Source organism: Manis javanica, chromosome 13 (assembly GCF_040802235.1).
Source record: "Manis javanica isolate MJ-LG chromosome 13, MJ_LKY, whole genome shotgun sequence".
Classification (NCBI taxonomy): domain Eukaryota; kingdom Metazoa; phylum Chordata; class Mammalia; order Pholidota; family Manidae; genus Manis; species Manis javanica.
Window position 1 is genome coordinate 55402698 of NC_133168.1, and position 18563 is coordinate 55421260.

Below are 18563 nucleotides of genomic sequence, written 5' to 3' on the forward strand. Positions count from 1 at the left end.
ATGTTATTTCCCTGGGAAAGGGAAAAGGGAGGGAGGGAGGGATGGAAGGAGACAAGTCCATGAAGGACACATAGGAATCTATGACATTAGCCATAACAGTTTATATTTCCCATACACAGTTTATATTTTAATATAAAATATTAAAATATTTTTTAAAATGATCTGGGTCACAGGTATTACGGGTATTTATGTTAGTTCTCTGCTTTTCGTATTTTTTCTTGAAATGATTTTTTAAATTGTAAACTATAACCCCCTTTTAAAGGCCAAAATGAATGATATGTATGTGTATATAGACATATCTATGTATGTACACTCAGTAAATTATGTAATGGTGCAAACAATGTGTAAGGTAAAAATGAGTTGCATTGTTAAGCCACAAAGTAGTATCTTCCTGAACGCTGTCTTAAGAATACAAGATACATTACAATTTCAAACATACTTCAGTATCTTCATTTTTTGTGTCACTGATATAACAGTGCTATTTGGCTCACACTGTTATTATGAAAGTAATTGTCAAGGATAGCGAGTGCCAATAAATATTTGCTCTAGTTACACAATCACTAGGCATCTGACATTATTTTCATGTTAGAAAATGCCAAAAGTAAAGAAAAACCATCTTTCATTAGTCAATTAATTCTCATAGAGCAGGTACAGCTTTAACTAGTTTCAAGTCTCCTAAAATTTACAAGCCTTAGCAGAAATGCTGTTTTTTTAGAATCACTGTGCTAAAGAACTACTAAGAAAGCTTTCCAAATAACAGTAGCTACTGTTTACCTGCTAGCGCAGCAGTGCAAGGCACAATGAGTTACACGCAGGTCTTACACATTCCCCCAGCTAGTACGTAACCACACTGTGAGACAGGTGCTGCTCTTTTCTCCCTGGTTTACAGATGATGCAGGCACAGAAATGCTGAGTACTTTGCCTGCAGCATACAGTTAGGAGGTGGTAAAACTGGCTCCAGAGTCCAAGTTATTAATCCCTCCACCGTATTAGCTCCAGGAAACCAGAAGGACACCATTCAGATGTGAGCACCCTCAATTCAACATTAACTTTAACACACAATCTTTAAATTTAAATTTCAGAGATAGTTCTAGGACATGAAAACCTACCTTGATCAATGAGAAAATCTGGTCTGCACCAGGGACTGCATATCAAAGACCTGTCATGTTAGAAGTCCTGAAGCATCACTGTGATCCTAAGGAAAATATCTTCATACACATCAGGAAAAGGAAATTAATTTTTCTCAATCTATTAACTCACCAGCAATCAAGCACTCTGAATGTTGGCATCAAGATTTCTGAGCACCTTAATTGTCTTAAGGTACATATTGATCCTGTGTACTTCCAACGGCTTTATAGGGGATGCCTGCTCTTCTTCATTCAAGATCTCAGAAGAATCAACTCTTAAGTCTCAGGGACTCGTGGGAGGAAACAGATAATGGGATATGCTCTGGGCTCTTCTGGGATGAACCACCAATCACAACCCAGGATAGTTTCCTTATTTTTTTCTTGTTTTTAACTTTCACACAAAAACATCACGGTGAAGTTTTAAGATAAAATTATGCTAGAGGAAAATGGACATAGCCACATATTCGGTCCCAAATTTTCCTATTGCTTAGAGTCATTAAAGAGTTATTAATCTGGAAATAAATTAAGATGTGGGCATGACTGAGTAGGCCTCCACTGTAATGATATGACAGTATTGTCAAAAGAAAGGAATTCAAGAGACATCAAAAGTCCTGAATTAAAGCTTTGCTTTTTAACACATCACCTGAAGTAGTATGGCCTCACTCTTTAACCTCGTTGTCTTGAGGTAATTATATTAACTGGCTTGTGAAGCATCTACAGCAATAATGATCCACAAGAAATTTCAGATGGGATCCAGAGCATTGAATTTGCTTTTCTCTTACCTATGATGCTTCACCAAAAATCATGTCCCTGGCCACGTAACTTTGACATTTGGAATTTAGCAAATCCAGTGTCAGTGGCCAACAGTCCTTTTAAATCTTACCCTCATTCTTCTTCAAAATAACATGAAATAAGAACAGAAGTTCCTCATTCTTTTTCTCATCACAGAGTTTTCATTAGAATAATACTGATTATATGTCTTTCCACCCATTTCCCCCTCTAGCCAAAAGAGTAAATTACGGCCTAGAAGCTAACAATACATCCTCCTCCATATTTACAGCAAAATGGCAGGAAATACTAGATGTCAAGAGTGAGACAGAATGGATGAGACCCAGGGTGAACCGAGCTGCGAAGTGACTGAACTGAAACAAGCAGCCAGCGGCAGGGAGGGCTCATCTAACAGTGAGAGGACCTCACAGTGGAAAAGACCCATGCCCACTCACAGGAACCCTTGGCAGCCCTAAAGGGGGAGGGGCTAAGCAGGGATACTGGGAACCTGCACAGAAGGACAGGCATCATTCCAAGTGTATTACCAAAATGGTGACCTGTGAGTTCCAGGCTTGGAGAAAGGACCAATGAGCTGGAAGGGTACTAAATAATAACTGTGGGAACTCAGATGAGCTTGCATAGCTGGTAATACCCAGCACACTGTCTAACACTGGATTGACAGAAAAATCAGTGTTTGCTGAATCTGAAGTTTGTGGGTGCCTAGGGAGAACTTGTGAGTTCATGACATTGTAGTTAGAATACTAGTAACAAGTCCCAACACGAACCTACACTGCTGGCTGGCTAAACAAAGTTGAAGTAAAGGCCATGCAGGATCCAGGTAAATGTCAGTCTCACTCCAACTTACCACACTGGAGTGAAGATGATTTTGAAGTCCTGTGGATTGTGAGACCATGTTGTAAAGTTGATTGCTGATTAGAAGGGTTGACCCAAGTGGCCAATTTGGAATTCCATTCATAATTCATGCTAAGATAAATGTAGTATTATTCTAAACTACTAGATGAGTAAGGGCAGGCTACAGGATAATGAACACCACCATGTAAGAATTAGGAAAACCATTTACTGCTGTTGTGTTGCAGAAGAATCAACGATAACAAACTCAAAAAAGAAAATTTCCAAAGCGAGCCCATGGTGAAACCCCAGAGCGCTGAGGTCTGACTCCTAACAGCTCAGTGGCTGCTTTGCATCTTTACAAGCTGTGGATTGAAAAGTCTGCACGAGCAACCAGTTACCTACAAAGAACCTGTTTTTCTGGCCCTTGAAAAGGCTGATGCAGAGATGGTATTATAAAAGAGAAGCATAAAAGGAAATTTATGAGGGTGGCTTAACGAGATGCACTGGGATGGGCGGAGGACCAGAGGGGCTGACAAGAGGAACACGGGACTGCTAAGTTCACAGCTGCTCCTCCCCACAAGATGTTTCCTGATCCCCAGCGGAGCAGGCAGGAAGGGGAAACACACTCGTCAGAGCTCTGGGAGAGTTTCAGTCAATGAGGATTTCTTTCTTATGTAATTTCCCCTGGCTGACAACTTATACTTTATAGCCATAGTAGTGAATTTCTATCATTCAAAAGGGAGGTAAATGCTTATAATACTTCAAACATGGCTGGCAGCTATATACCACAAACTCAAAATGAACACTTCATAGTGAGCTCCAGCAGTTCAAGGAAAGATGATGATAGAAGGTGCTTCTGGAATGGTCTGGCACCGGAATTTGGTCCAAGTAAGTCATTGCACAATCTGCAGACTCTCCTGGCCAAAATGTCCTAGCAGGGAACTAACAACAGGTCATTTCTGCATGAAGGCTAGTGGGCAAAGGTCTTTGATACAAAAGTCAGTGTCACATTGCCAGGCAGGTGATGAATGATGTGATATACCCAGGATTTTGACAGATTCAGAACAAAGTCCTGGACCCTGAAATGTTCCAAGATCTAGACAGCCAGCCTCCCCATACTGTGCTCTCTCATTTTTCTGGCTGGCAGTGTCAGTGGGCTATTTCTAATTAGTCACGTGTAACAAATATTTAAGGAGCCTCAAATACACATTAGGCCCTGTATGAAGTGCTTGGGGCCCTGTGTGAAGAATGACAGTCATACTCACTGTGCTCTCAGAGCTTCGTCCAATTGAGGAGACAGACATTTAAAATACTCAGCAAACAATCTACAATTTGGTCGGAATAAGAGACAAGTATACTATCGATTGGAGCCGAGAACAGGGGGACCCAGCCTGATCTGGGGACACTCTTACGGAAGCAGCATTTACACTGAAGGACAAGTAGAAGCTGCGCAGGTGTAGGGAGGCAGAGGGAGCCCAGCCAAGCACACCCAGGTGGAGGGGAGAGACCTACCTCCGACACAGAGACCCACCAGCGTGTGCGCTCACTCACAGCACCGGACATCCCACCTGGTGCCCTCACCAGTGCGCGGAGCTCTTACTGCTGACTGGTGAGAGAAACAGACTGCCACAGAGAAATAAAAGTACTGAAATGTGAGACAGAAACTAAGCCTATTTAGAACAGAAGTCTTGGTGCAGAAAAATAGCATAAGAAAAACGGCCTGCATCCAGCTGGCACAGCCTCAGATGTGGGCACCCATTACCTAAATCTCCGGTAGAAACCCACCTAAAAGCTTGGGTCACTTACACACACACACACACACACACACTCTCTCTCTCTCTCTCTCTCTCTTTCTCCATAACAGAAGGTAAAACAAAAACCAAAACAAAACCAAAAATACAAATGTTAGGGAAAAAAAATTCCTCTCAATTCCAAGATTGCAGAGCATCATGGCTACTGTGTCCGAACTAAGGCAGATTAGAAGTTCCCCACTAATCCCCAGGAATAAAAGATATACTCCCTTAGGGATATGAAATAACAAATGAGGTGATCTGACATAATGATAATTTATTTCCTTCACGTCACATGACAAAATTACAGGGTACTGGGATGAGTGATCTGACAGACACCTAGTACATCTGGTGCACATGAATAAGCACAGGACAAGGATCCAGTCACATGCCTACTGTGGGAAGGGACTGAAAAGGCCTAGCAAAGAGGCAGCCCTCCTGGAAATTTTCATTCACAACTAAGTTAAGATAAAATCTAGGCAATCAGACTAGGGAAAATCTCTCTGTGACAAAAGGACCGATTAAGGTGCTAGAATGGACAAAGAACATGTTATAGAAGCTATGTGGGGCATTTTATTACAAATTACCATTTTTACAACTATTGTCTAATGATCCCCATTTATTTCCCAGAAAGTATTACTAAGTATTTATATATTATGTCTAATCCTTACCACCACCCATGAGCACAATTTTATTAGTTTCATTTTATAGCTGAGAATGGGAGGCTTGAGAAAGTTAAATAACAGTAACTTGCCTATTTGTACACACAGTGCTTTTTCTATCACATCACATAGCCTCTCACCCCAAACTGAGCCTGCATCTCTAACAACCTTGATAAACTTGATTGTGGCCACTCATGACATGTCAACCTGGTTAAACTTTTCCCACCATATAATCTGATGTCCCTGAGAGTGACAGGTCTTAGAAGGCAACAATTTGCTTGCAAGGAGGGAAATCTCTTTGACGTTGCATTTTCACTCAGATTTTATGCTATATTGTTTGGGAAGGTTTGGGAAGGAGCTGATAAGAGATTCCAACCCTCCACTCCCACTTCAGATCATCCCTTGACAAACGCACTTGATTCCTGACCTAGAAGAAATCCTATGAGGAATGCACATGTGGCACCAGCTCCATATGGTGGTTCCCAAAGACAGTTTTAAGATAACAGGTTTGTTCTGCTGAATCCACTGACAATGTCTTGCTGCTACTTTAGTAGACCTGCACCTTTAATTTGTGGAGGACTCTCACCCCAAGAACCATATATATTTAAGATAAATACTGTGAAGAAATTTCTCTTGGTCTATATTCCTAAGCTCCACTCTCATCTCATACTCCACTTTGCACCTAGCATGGTGAATTCTTGGCAATCTAGACATAATTAGAATTCTCTAGCAAATCACTGCTGGGCAGTAGCCTAAAAATTAGAACTTGCATTATTATAGTCAGCAACAGGATTTACTGGTGCTCTGGTGAATACCTGAAACACAGTGTCTTATATCCATTCGCAAAACACTTTGCATCTAGATCCGAGGTCTAATGGGTGTGACTTGCCTTTTGAAGTTGGGAAGCCTAGAACATAAACCTAACACATAGAAGGTCTGACATAAACTGGGCTCTTTCTAAATGCCTAGAAAATCTGAGGATTAAGACAGACTCTTTTAATAATAAAATTACCTTTGTTGCTGTGAAGGTATCAATTTCTGCTAAAAACACTGGGTCAAGGTGTTCATGAAACACCTGGAAAATTTTTGGTAATGAATTAAATTTAAAGTTGCTCCTTGAGAAACACTGATCTTAGTGGAAATGGATACTCAAGTTCAACCTTCCAGTAAACAATATCTTAAGATTTATAGCTGGGAGATTCTTACCATACACTTCTATTTGATTCCTAGGTCAGAGGAGTCAGTTATTTTAGCCCCATCAATTATGGCTCTGGAAACTGGCACACAATTTTTAAGCCTTAGTTTTATGTAGCAAGCAAATTCCATTACATATACAAAAAAATCTGGTTATGTACAGGTCAAATTAAGCTCCCTTGGTACATGTATGTGTGGCTACAGTCCGGGGATGGTATGGTAATTTCTCCTTCTCTATCACAGAACACCTGGGAGAGAGTCATACTCACGTCATCAGACAGATCTTTACGGAGAGGCAATAAGAGCTGGACATACATTAGATGTGATTCTTGTTCCCACCCCCTATTTTTATTATTTTATATAAATGCTTTGAGTAAAACATAGTATTTAGGGCCTGTAGCAAATAAAAATTATACCAATCGATTTGACTTTAAGATTTTCTCCTAATAGGGATCTTCGATATAACTAGTCTTCTCAACTATATTTTCAGCTCATTAGCTGTAAAATTCTGCTGCTAAACCTTTTGCTTAGTCCTGAAATGGCACAAATCAGGACACTGGAACAGACAACGGTCCAAGTCTTGCAGAACAAAAGAGCAAAAGAAACAAGGAAATGTGTGAGAATGAGTCTAGAGTGGCACTCACACTTCTTGCCGTAACACTCCTCTTTGAAAGGAAAAAAACTCATGACTTCCAAGAAGGACATTACACTTGCTAGATCATCGCCTATCCAGTAGGAATATAAATGGTAGATTATATTTCATTTGGAAAACCTAACTGGCAGAAATTCTACCTTTACAGTGGACAAGCCAAAAGAAGAGAAGCCACCACAGGCTCCAAAAATACAGATTTTAACAAAATGGGGATGGAGGGGAGAAAGAGAACACAGTTTCTCGGAATTACTGTGTCGACTTCAAGGAGAAATTTCTCTGCCATCTAAACTGCAATCAGCTAACAAAAGTGGCAGAAGGCACTAACCCAGATATTAATAAAGCAGTCACTTGTAAACATATACCTTCACGTTTCCACCAAAGAAAATGAATAGTATGATGGTAAACAAAAGAAACAACAGAATCTCCAATATACTATTAGGTAAATGCAGTGAGGTGGACAGTAATATGATTAACGTATTAGATGGCCAAACACAGTGCTGTTGCTTTCAAAGTAGCTGCCTTGGAAGGACAACGACACTACTACCAACAACATTTCTTAGAATTTCTGTTAGTAAAACCATGGCTGCCTGTGAAAATTATTTTTGAATGTTAATTTACCTCCATTAGATAATGTTCCATGCACTCTGCAAGATATTTATAAAAAGGAGTAAGTAGTCTTCGTTTTTAACAAGCTGACGGTCTAGAGAAGGGCACAGATGTGTGAGTGGATAACTTCATTACGCTATCAGCCCTTCCCCGATTTCAGTTTATATTCTTGTGATTATTTGTACATACTTGTCCTCCTCTACGAGACAGTTGAACATTTCAGAGGGCAGAAACCATGTCAATTATCTCTGCATCACTTCCACAAATGCCCCCAGCAGAGTGATATGCACAGAATGAGCATTTAACAAATGCTGGTTTAGGGAGAAAATGTCATTACTTAATAATGACACTGTGCTCAGCAAAACTCACCATAAGGCAGATTTGCCCCAAAACACATGCCAGGGTATTTAGTAATTGCAGTATCTAAACAATCTCTCCCTAAGCCAGTCCTAAGGTCACATTACGCTGAGGCTTGGGTTCTGAGGTATAAGAGCAACAGCATAAACCCAGCTTACTCCCAATTATAATCGAAATATTGTATGTCAACACTAAAAGATAGGTAAAACACTTCATTCCTATTGACCTCCTTCAAGAATTGATCTACTCTCCCAGCTAACCAGACTACTATCTCACCCCACCAGGTAACTTTGAAGCCACCATTAGGATGGTAACAGACATTTTCATTCCTGCTGAGTTCACTATGATGGTTACCCAATTGCCTGGAAAGATGCTACTTGCCATTAACCCAGGATGATCTTGGACAGAAGCATTTAGAGAAGCAGCTTCTCTATTCCTGGTAATGACAGAACAAAGAGACTAAGCATTAGACCCGGGTTTGGACACACTTGGTTGACTGGACCGTGGAGTGGGCAGAACAGAAAACATAATTTCTGATTGCTTAACAGTCACACATAAATGATACCCTGTATGTCACGTTCCTAAGATGGTTTGGAAATAATGTAGAAAATGGGAGTCCATTAGAAGTTGCAAAAGATGGTATAGGCAACTAGTGACTGGTAAGAATAATATTCAGAGCAGACAATAACACTTAAGTGGAAAAGGAAAAATGAATTGTCAGTATATCCAGGTTACTGTGCTCCTTCGCCAGGAAGAGGCTGCCTGCTCCATGATGCCCTTAATAACCACATTCATTTCAGACCGGACAATTTCTGGCACCAGGAAGCAATTAAGGATGAACAGAGAGGACACAAATTCAGAAGGTCACAGCTCTACAGACTGGAACTGTGCTGTCCAATAAGGTAGCCACTAGCCACATGTGACTATTAACATAAATTAATTAGAATGTAAAAATCCATTTTTCAGCTGTAGTAGTCAGATTTTAAGTGCTCTTAGCCACATGTGCCTAGTGGTTATTGTATCAGACAGCATGTACATGAATATTCCCATCATTGTTCTACTGATGACAGAGATAGATATGGAAGTGAACACTCCTATTGCTCAGATAGACCTGACAGAAATTCAGAATCAAAGCCAATAACCCAGGTTATTTACCTCCTTATTTTCTTGAATGTTTCCATAAACTAGAGACCTTTGAGGATATACAGAAAGTCTAAACATTTTTATCAGCATTTATAAAATATCTAGATATTTTATAGGATTTTTCCCACTAATCTTTATCTTGTTTTCCTCCCATGGTGAGGAGAAAGGTAGAAAAAGAAAATGGGAGGGGATCAGAAACTCCTTGACTTAAGTCTCCCTTATCCGCGAAGTTGCATAAATTGCCAAAAACAAACATTTTTAGAATCACCCTCTGCCCCAACCTTCTTCCCTTTAAGTAAAATATTAAAGGCAACTGAAGGAAAAAAAGGAGGGGGAGGCAGGAGAAAGACAGGAAGAGAAATTCAAGAAAATTACTACAAACAAAATAGATGGCTACTGTTCCAGGAAGCCCAAGGAAAGAAATAGTGCCAGAAGTTAAGAAGAAGGTTTCCAAAAATACACAGTGGGCAAAATTAAACAAATCCACATTAATTGTAAAAGTTACTAACTCCTGAGAGGCCAAATGATTTGCTACTAACAATTTAAAGTACTGAGTCTTCACCAAGAGCACACTCTGGTTTGACTGTCTAATTCATGGGCAAATAAGAGAATTACCTAAGTCACCTTGCATTCATAGTGTCATTGGATTCCTGAGGTCATTTGGTTTCTCAGAAGCTATGTGTGATAGTAAAATAAAAATCAAGTACAGTACTAAGATTCTACTCATTAGAACTTCCTTGTATACAGTCTAATAAAAACAATGTAAAAATATACCTTCATATTTAAAGTAGACAGTTTCACGTATTTTATAAAAGCAAACAAAGATTCATTCAAGAAACAGGAAGAAAAGCCAGTAGTCTTCAGACACTGGATTCTATTGAAATACTTTCAATCATTGCTTCAGTATTTTGCTGGCCACTTTGCCGTGCTATTACTCTGTATCACATAGAGGAAAATTTGGTATCTCAGTGACAGAACAATTTAAATGCAAGCTAAAATTTAATCAGCATATGTAAACAACAAAACTAATAATCTGTCAGTTTAAGAACAACTTATATATTTTTGGGAAGGGGGACTGGAAGAATTAGGATACTGGAAAACTTAAGCACAAGCTTTAAAGCCCTTCAAAAATGCATGATGTTGCTGTCTGACTGATAATGTCAGCCCTGGGAGGGTGGCTATTAGACAATGCTAAAGATAATGCAGCAACACGGGGATTCAGGAAGCCAAAGAGCTGCCATCCCATTTCATCCTTATTAAAGAACAACACTCGGTTCCCTGCCCAGCACATTTCAACCTCAATACAGGTGTTCAGATGCAGAGCTATCATCACAAGACATAAAACCTCTCTGTCCCCTCTCTGTCCCCTAGCTTTGCCCCCAACAGTGCTGCTCAGTGTTTGTTTTCCTCCTCTTCAAGCTCTCAGCATTTCTGAAAAGAAGTAACATTTTGACACTGCCCGTGAAAAGGCTGTGCTCTGAGGCCACTTTCTCTAACAGCCCTGGCAAGGAGAAACTTGCCTCATTAGACAGAAATCCCCCATTGCACCTAAGGAAGGTGGGGAGATGTTCCTTTAAACTTTGATAACAACTCCTCTTTCCTCCTCCTGAGCAGGACAGTGTTACTGGTAACTGTTGAAGTAAGCATGTGAAAATGAAGGATCTCTAGGCCCGAAAGTAGCTTTGGTTAAATAGGCAGCTGGTCTGACCCCTACCGAATCTGCAAAATCTGTTCCCCACTTCATGCATATACAGCTCTGCAGTGTGCAAAATACCACCAGCCAACCGTGCTAGGAAGTCACAAGCACTCCGCACAGCAAGCACCGCGGACACAGTGTGCAAAATGTGCTCCAGGCAGTGTGGGAGAGCAGCAGGGGCTGGCTCTGGCTCTGACCAAAGGGCAGAGCTAATGCATACCTTTCGGTCTTCGGGAATTTCCATTCTTTTGCTGTTCATCTTCCTCATTAATGGTGAATAAACCAAGGGGAATTGGCCTTGCACTGGTCTTCTTCAGTCTCTCTGGTCGGATAGCTGTAGCTGATCCAGGCATACTGCTGCCACTTGTTTTTTAATTATTATTATATTAAAAATATATGCTTATGTAATTGCAGCTCCCAGGAAGCTGCTAGTTTCTAAGCTGCCAGTTCATTTGAGCACTTGTAATAGATCCCCTATGCGTAAACAGTGTGCAAACAGCTGACAGATACTACCAGCCTCTTGGCAACTGAGGCCCTGCAGATCCCCTCACCTAGCAGCAGCCCCCACCTCCTCTGCAAACCCCCTCCCACTTACTCCCCACAGGCATGTGGGCTGACTCCAGCTATCTCGCACATGCACACACACACACACACACACTCACTCTCCTTCCAGAAAAGCCCTATGAAGGGTACACAGGGTCAGATGCCTCCCTCCACTGCCTACCCCGTTCAATCAGATCCCCGCTTCTCCTTCCAACCGCAGCACCTTTTCCCAATCTTCTTCCTGCTTCCGCACAGAATATGCAGCACAGAGGGGAAAATATGAGATGCTGCCGTTAACAGTTGCCCTGACAACCCTGGCATGTCCTAATCAAGGAGGGCCGGGAGCGGCTCCATCTCCGGGCCTGCAAGTGGCTGCCTGACAGACGCTGGTCCCGGGAACTCTCCAGCAGAGGGTTACAGTGTAGGCAAGGCGGCCAGTCAGCCAGGCAGCTCCCTCTCCCTCTCAGCAGCAGAACGGCAGGATGGGAGGAGAAAGGTCGTTTTGCCTGCACAGGCAGCAGTGGGCTCCCCAGTGTGGAGAAAGAAAGGGGCTCAGGGCAAGAAGGTTTTTTCTGCTTTGGGGGGCCAGTTTTTCTATCACCACAATGTTGGCCAGCCCCTAGGTGAATGAAGGCATGGCCAGAACCACCACAGCTCACTCTGTGCTGAAAAACACATCCCAGCTTTCCTGACAGTCTTACAACCCCAGAGTCAGTATAAACACAGGTTGGGTGGCACCTGTCCTGAGGACCAGCACTGCCACATGTCTGAGACCCTCCAGGGAAGGCAGGCAGGGGAGAACTGTGTCTGTTCTCACAGACATCACAGTTTGCAATACTCCTTTTGCACATCAAATTGAAAGGAGAGAGATAAGAAACTACAATCCACCCAAGGGGAAAAAAACTGCCTCAATTACATCCAGCAGACTCCCCCCAGCCCCCACTGCGCTGGGCAAGTCACCACCAGAGGTACTGAGCAATTCTCAACACTTGACCTAATTTTAGTTCTTCTTGGACTGTTTTCTCCAAAGCACACAATCATGTGATTACTGTTTTCTCCTGAAATAAACACTCTCACTTTAAGACTCCATTTTCAGGCTGCCTGAAATTTATGCTGTGTGAATATTAAATTTACAATAAATGATATTAAAAAATGCCAATTGCCAAATTAAGAAAATAATTTTTGTTTGTTTTTGTTTGGGCCTTATAATCAAAATCGAATCTACTTAGAAAGTCCAAAGCAATCTTCCCATCCCCAACCATTCTAATTTTTCTCCATACTTAAACCTGCTTATCCAAGAGGGGACCCCAGGGACTCTAAGGCAAGTAAAGTAGCCTTTTTAAATGCTTCACATGGAAGACTAACTTCAGACAATTCCCTCAACTCCTCCTGGTGCCTCAGTTTTTGCTGTAAAATTGGGGTGATGGCATCATTTATAGGATTGGGGCAAGGATTAAATGCAGGTAGTGCTAGCAGTTAAGAAATAATAAATATCAGCTGCTTTTGTTATAGTGCATAACTACTTTTTGTTGTAACTAGTCCATTTTTGCTTTGTAATTATTTTCAAGGTGTTTCTAGTTCAACTATCAATTCCATCAAGGAATAGTTCTGTTTTTTATCTACTTGTATTGCCCAGCCCTGCGCAGGAGATAAACTAAATGATTAGTAAATTCTTGCTGGAGGTAGGGAGGAAAACCTTTCAGACATCCTACCCTCTAAGGCTGGGGGATTTAATTAACATTTGTTTAGATCTGTAGGTTGGAGAAACGCAGGGAATTTCAGATAGACAGTTTACTTAAAATCACGTTCATCTGTGTGATAGCTATTTGGAATCAAAGAGAATGGAATGTAAGAGCTGAATGGGTCTGAGAAAGCATCATCATTTTACATGCAAGGAAACTGAGGCCCATGGGGGGGAATTCCTTGCCCAGGTCAAATGCTGGTTGGTAGCAGGTCTACAACGCAAATTAGATCTTCTTGGTCCAGTGCTTTTCCTGCTTTTCCTTGTGACAAGTATTTGGCCTGCATAATACTGACTCCTAGCTCTCTTTCTCCAATTTCTACACAGATTGTAAGATATGGAGAGGGAAGGAAAGGGAGGATTTCATGCCTTGAATATTCAGATCTTGTTTAAGAAATAAACAGTTGATACAACTTGGCTAATGTACTTCATAATTCCATTTGGGACACTCATCTTTTTTCTAAATTAAAGATGATTTGTGATTTCCTATTTATTTCTCTTTAATCAGACAGTCAATAAACAGACCAATATCATACATGTATACTTTGAAAATTTCCTTAAATCTGCTTTGGTTTCTTTCTTCTACTTTCAGAGAAACAGATCAGTACTTATAAATACCAACATACACAACAATATAGCTGAAACTACCTTTTGGCAGAGAAAATAAAAATCTATGTTTTGAGCAAATAACACATTTCATTCAGAAATTTTCCTTACCCAATAGAGCTAACGGCTTCTGATCATCTCCACTGAGTTTAGCTTTACCCCTTTCAGTAATAGTTTTGTTAAAGAAAAAGGGATCTTCCTCCACTTTTCAAAAGAGAAAAAGAAAAATTAGATGACAATATTTTATGAGGTATCCTAGGAGGAAAATGAAAAACCTTTCTGAGAGTGGCTTTTAAGAAACAAAGTGGGGGCTGAAATTCAAATGACTTCTGCAGAAGATATATATTCCCTCATTTTCAAGGGTAGCCTAGATGACTTCAAGTGTTTTACGGGAGAAATGCAACAGCTAAGTAAAAGCTATCTTGTTTAACCGTTCCATACAAGATGACAAATTTCACAAAGGAAATTCATCTGTAGCTGCATGCCTGGTGCCCAGCAGGATGAAGGTACCACAGGAGAGAAATCACAGGACAGTCCTCTGGGGCACAGCCCAGAACAGAGCCCATCTCTGCCACCTCTATGAACGGTTTTTTCCTCTTGCCTTAACTTCAGTGGAATAGCCCTCAAATGATAAAGATGGGATTTGAAATGTAAAAATCACCAAAGTGACTTTTTTAAAAAATACACTTTAGGCTTAAAACTGTTTACTGGGGGAAATGAGAGCCTAACCAAACCAAAGGAGGCCCAAAGTGGCCTCCATCCTGCAACGCATGAGGCGGTGTGGGGTCAAGAACAAGAACCCTGTCATCTGGGAACATGTGCAGCTGCACGTCGGATGCTGCACTTGGTGCATTAAGTATGTTACCTGTGTTAGTCACAGCAGCCCTGAGAGAGAGCAGTTATCATCACCTGACCGATCAGGAAACTGAGGCTCTGAGAGGTTGAAGTCACGTAGTCAGGATTAAGGCCTTGCTAAGTCACTGAGTCAGGATTAAGGCAAGGCCCATCTGCTCTAAAGCCAGGATGCGTTAGTCTTGCTGCCTTGTAAGTCATCACTTCCAACACCAAGTGGTTGCCTTCCAGGCACAGCTGTGACCCATCCCCAGGGAAGCAGAGAGCCCAAGATCAAATAATCATAAATGAAGGACTTTTTCCAGCCTATTAACTAAACATTTTTCACTCCATTGAAGACATATGCATACATCTGAGACTGGTCTTCTAAATGCTCAAACACAGTCTTTGACGGATACAGGGACTAACATTTAATTCCAGGAACACTGCAGCTTGACCCCTGGGGTATGGAGCTACAGTCTTGGAATCTTTTTTATTCTCACCCAAAACAACATAAAATATGGAAAGGGGTAATGAAACCTTTAATTATCTCCCAGAATAAAAGAAATACTATTCTGAATTCCTCTCCCTCAGTACCAATACGTGTTTTCACTATGATGTGGGACAAGTTTCATCAATGTCACCTGCAGGTATGGAATCGTATTAGTCCCCATGGGAACTGGGGCATGTAGACTTTCAAGAGTCAACTGGGTTTTGCGACTGTTTTAACTTTTAAAAGAATAAATGATCTATTAATGCAGACTTTGTACAAAGTTGAAGAGAAATAAGACTGCCTAGTGCAAGCTTTCTTTATACAGAGAAAAGCGTCTGCAGTAGAATCATAAGATGTACTCACAACCATGCTGAAAATGATACCAGTCACCTGAACTAAACATAAACAGGCCAACAGGCCCCTGAGCAATGGCTGTTCCCACCACTCCCTTCCCCCAGTCTCCTCCCTTAGTACACAATGAATTTGTCTGTTTTGTCATTCTCCCTGGCTGCCTGGCACCTCTAGCCCAGCTCCAACCACTGAGATGGGTGAACATGAAAAACAGTCAAACCTGCTGCTCTGTGTGGGGAAGTTGGCTCACAACTCGGGCTGTGCTGCCACAGTGCTGTATTAAAGATAGAATTCAAGCAGGCACATGCATATACACATACACTTCAGGATTCTGTTCACGTTTATGCTTCTTAAGCTTTCCTATTGTGACCATAAACTTGGAAAACAGCATACAGCATCTGAGTGAATCCAAGAATATCTTCTTGCAAAGAGAAATCTGCTTAACCAGTGAGTAGCATACCTAGATTTCCCCTCAAAAATTCTAGTGAGCTTAACAACATCATCAGGGAAAGGAGAAAGATCCTGACTTACCTCATCAAGCACTGGTAAACTGGGACTGAAAGGACAGCCACAGGTAAATTACAGTTCTAGGTACATTTCAGTTACTTTTCAGTGGAGCCTGAAAGTGCCCAAATACCCTTCCACATTTATATATGAGGGGAAATGATTAATTCTTCAAAAGTACTGAAGCTTCAGTAATCTTTAAAATATTTAATGCATCTCCCCAAGGCAAGGTACAATTTAATTCTAGCAGAAGTTCTGGAAATCTACATTTTAACGCAACAGAAGAAGAACCTCCTGTTTTGAAAATGATGAAACTGGTGCAGGCTGACCTGGAATCAAACAACCCCTGGGGAACAAAAGGTCCCAGCTGGGTCTTTGCCAGCCCCATCTGGAAGTCAAAGGGGCTCTCTTAGAGTTTCCTAGAATGATGCCACTTCCTGATGGGTGCTGTGGCAATAAAAGCATAACATTCTGCCATCATGCAGCATTATTCTGAGCTTCCAAGAAGCTGTTAGACAAAGCAATACAGCACAAAGAAAGAATGATCCTTTGGAAGGGAAATAAAAAGGCAGGTTTGCTTTGATCTTCTTTATTTACCACCTTTTGTTAAGGGGCATATAAGAAACACTAAATACTACTCTAGTAATGATGTGCCATCAACCAAGGAGTACCAGGTCCCTGCCGTGCCTTTTATAACATTTCTATAAATCTTCGCTGCATGGTGTATGCTTTGCAGTGCCAGCAGAGTCCATTTTCCCATGCCTGCTCTACCATAAATAAATGTTAAGTCCTGAGGATTCACTTCTCTGAACAGAAGGTGTGGGTACTAAGCTTTCTTTAAAACTCCTTGCCTAAGAATTAGGTATTACTAAGTTGCAAATATTTTTAAATGCCACATTAAACTTTAACCCAGTAACATATATTAAAATATCGTTAGGTCCTCCTGTTCATTATTCTTGTTGATAACACTTAATGTACATTATATGAAATTCTGGATTCCCTGACAAAACTTGAAAATGTGCACTGAAGGTCCTCTTTTCTATTGGTGACATCCTTATTAGGTTAGAAATCCAATTTTACACATTCAAAATGAGGCAAAGAAATCAATTGCTGGACTCAAAGAAGAATCAGACAGATGGCCAGGACTGTTTCTGAAAGTTAACCTCATTCATCATTGGTCTGTGAGCAGTTGCGTGTTTAATTTTTGAGCCACATCATTAGAAAGATAAGAGAACTAAGAAACTGTGGTTTCTTGTTTTGTTTTAAGAGTGGTAAAAATCATGTCAAGGGTGCAGTGTGAGGTGCTCTGCGGGATGACCTCAGAGAGGAGGCAGCAGCCAAATCATATAATGTTCTACCGAACAAAGGCAAGGGGAGCCACTGAGGGTGCTGATGACTAAACGTGTGAGCCAGACAGGCCAGTCTGACAGCTGGAGGAAGATGGGTTGGAAGGGAAGAATGAGACTTGAGAAAGAAAAACCAGTTACGTAACTACTTTGTCCAGGTGGTGAAAAGGGATCTCAAGTGGTGGTTGTGTGGTAGAAGGCAAAGACAGGGACCTAAGTCACTCATGTTCGGTTTATTTAAAAGGCGCCTACTGGCAGTACCAAAGACTTATTCCAGGGGGTAAGTGTGGATACCAAGTCCCTACAATCCAGATGAAAGCTGGAGAAGTGGGTAACAGAAAGGAAAATGTGGTTAATGTTTTTATTAAAGATTCGGATGAGAAAAAGGCTTTGTATCTACGGATAAAACTGAGAAATGGCTAGAAACAGGCCCCAAATGATCTCAACAGACTGAAATAGCCTATGCAAAAAAGATTAGTAGTGATAAATATGAATACCTCATCTTATATTTAAAAATTACAATTGCACAGGTATAAAATGAAGACCTACCTAAGCTTCAGCAGATACAAGAAAAGATGGCCCTGGACGTTAAGTCACCACACATGATCAGAGTGAGGAGGCAGTAACGACCCTAATATTATCCTGGACGGCGTCAGCAGATACCCAGCATGCTGAGCAAGGGGAAAAGCCTTCTCTATTTTCTCATGTTCAGATCACATGGTTTGGCTAATTATTTTAAATGGGATGATAAATTAGAACACATTCTGAAGACAGAAACCTAGGACTTAACATAAAGATTCTAGGCCACAACACAGGAGGATCATTTGAAAGAAGGTACACTTTCCCTGGAGAAAAGAAGATTCAGGAGGAATAAAATAACTGAATTAAAGGTTACTTATGAAAGGACTGTAGTTCTGGAAAAGGGAACTAGGACCAGTGATTGGAAGTTACCAGAATGTAGTGAGCTCTGCCTTCCATCAGACAGCTGTGCACAAACACTGATCTAGGATGACTGTGTGGGATTAGTGTGCTGTGTACAGGTTGGAGTTTTAGATCTCCACGAGTTTTTTCTGAATCTGCACTGGTTCCATGACCTGATGAAAAGGGAGACGAGTTATATACCCAGGGGAAACCCCAGGCAGAGAGGAATAGCCTGAGAGTGATGGGCAGGCAGCCCTTCCCCTTGCTGCCCCTCCTCAGACCCACCGTGGCTTCACTCTGTAGGCAGTTCTACAGCTGTACTGTTTTACTCATTCAACTGATGCCCCCCAGAGGTTCAAGACTTAAAGCTAAGTAACAGA

General features: G+C 41.2%; 1 protein-coding gene across 6 annotated transcripts in view; it reads right to left on the bottom strand.

The window, feature by feature from the left end:
• The window catches only part of MAP7 (microtubule associated protein 7), a 165553-nt gene that overhangs the window by 134411 nt on the left and 12579 nt on the right, over positions 1 to 18563 (bottom strand). The window contains exon 1 of one of the 6 annotated variants that reach the window (XM_036994696.2): positions 11572 to 11656. The exons of 1 other annotated variant lie outside the window; for it this stretch is intronic. Coding sequence is in view for 4 of the 5 variants with exons in the window: in XM_036994681.2 (XP_036850576.2) it covers positions 11068 to 11200 (133 nt within the window). In the remaining variant the exon portion in view is untranslated. Of the gene's footprint in view, positions 1 to 11067; positions 11363 to 11571; positions 11657 to 18563 lie in introns of those variants that run through there. 4 more of the 6 variants (XM_036994681.2, XM_036994665.2, XM_036994686.2 and 1 more) reach the window with 4 other exon arrangements.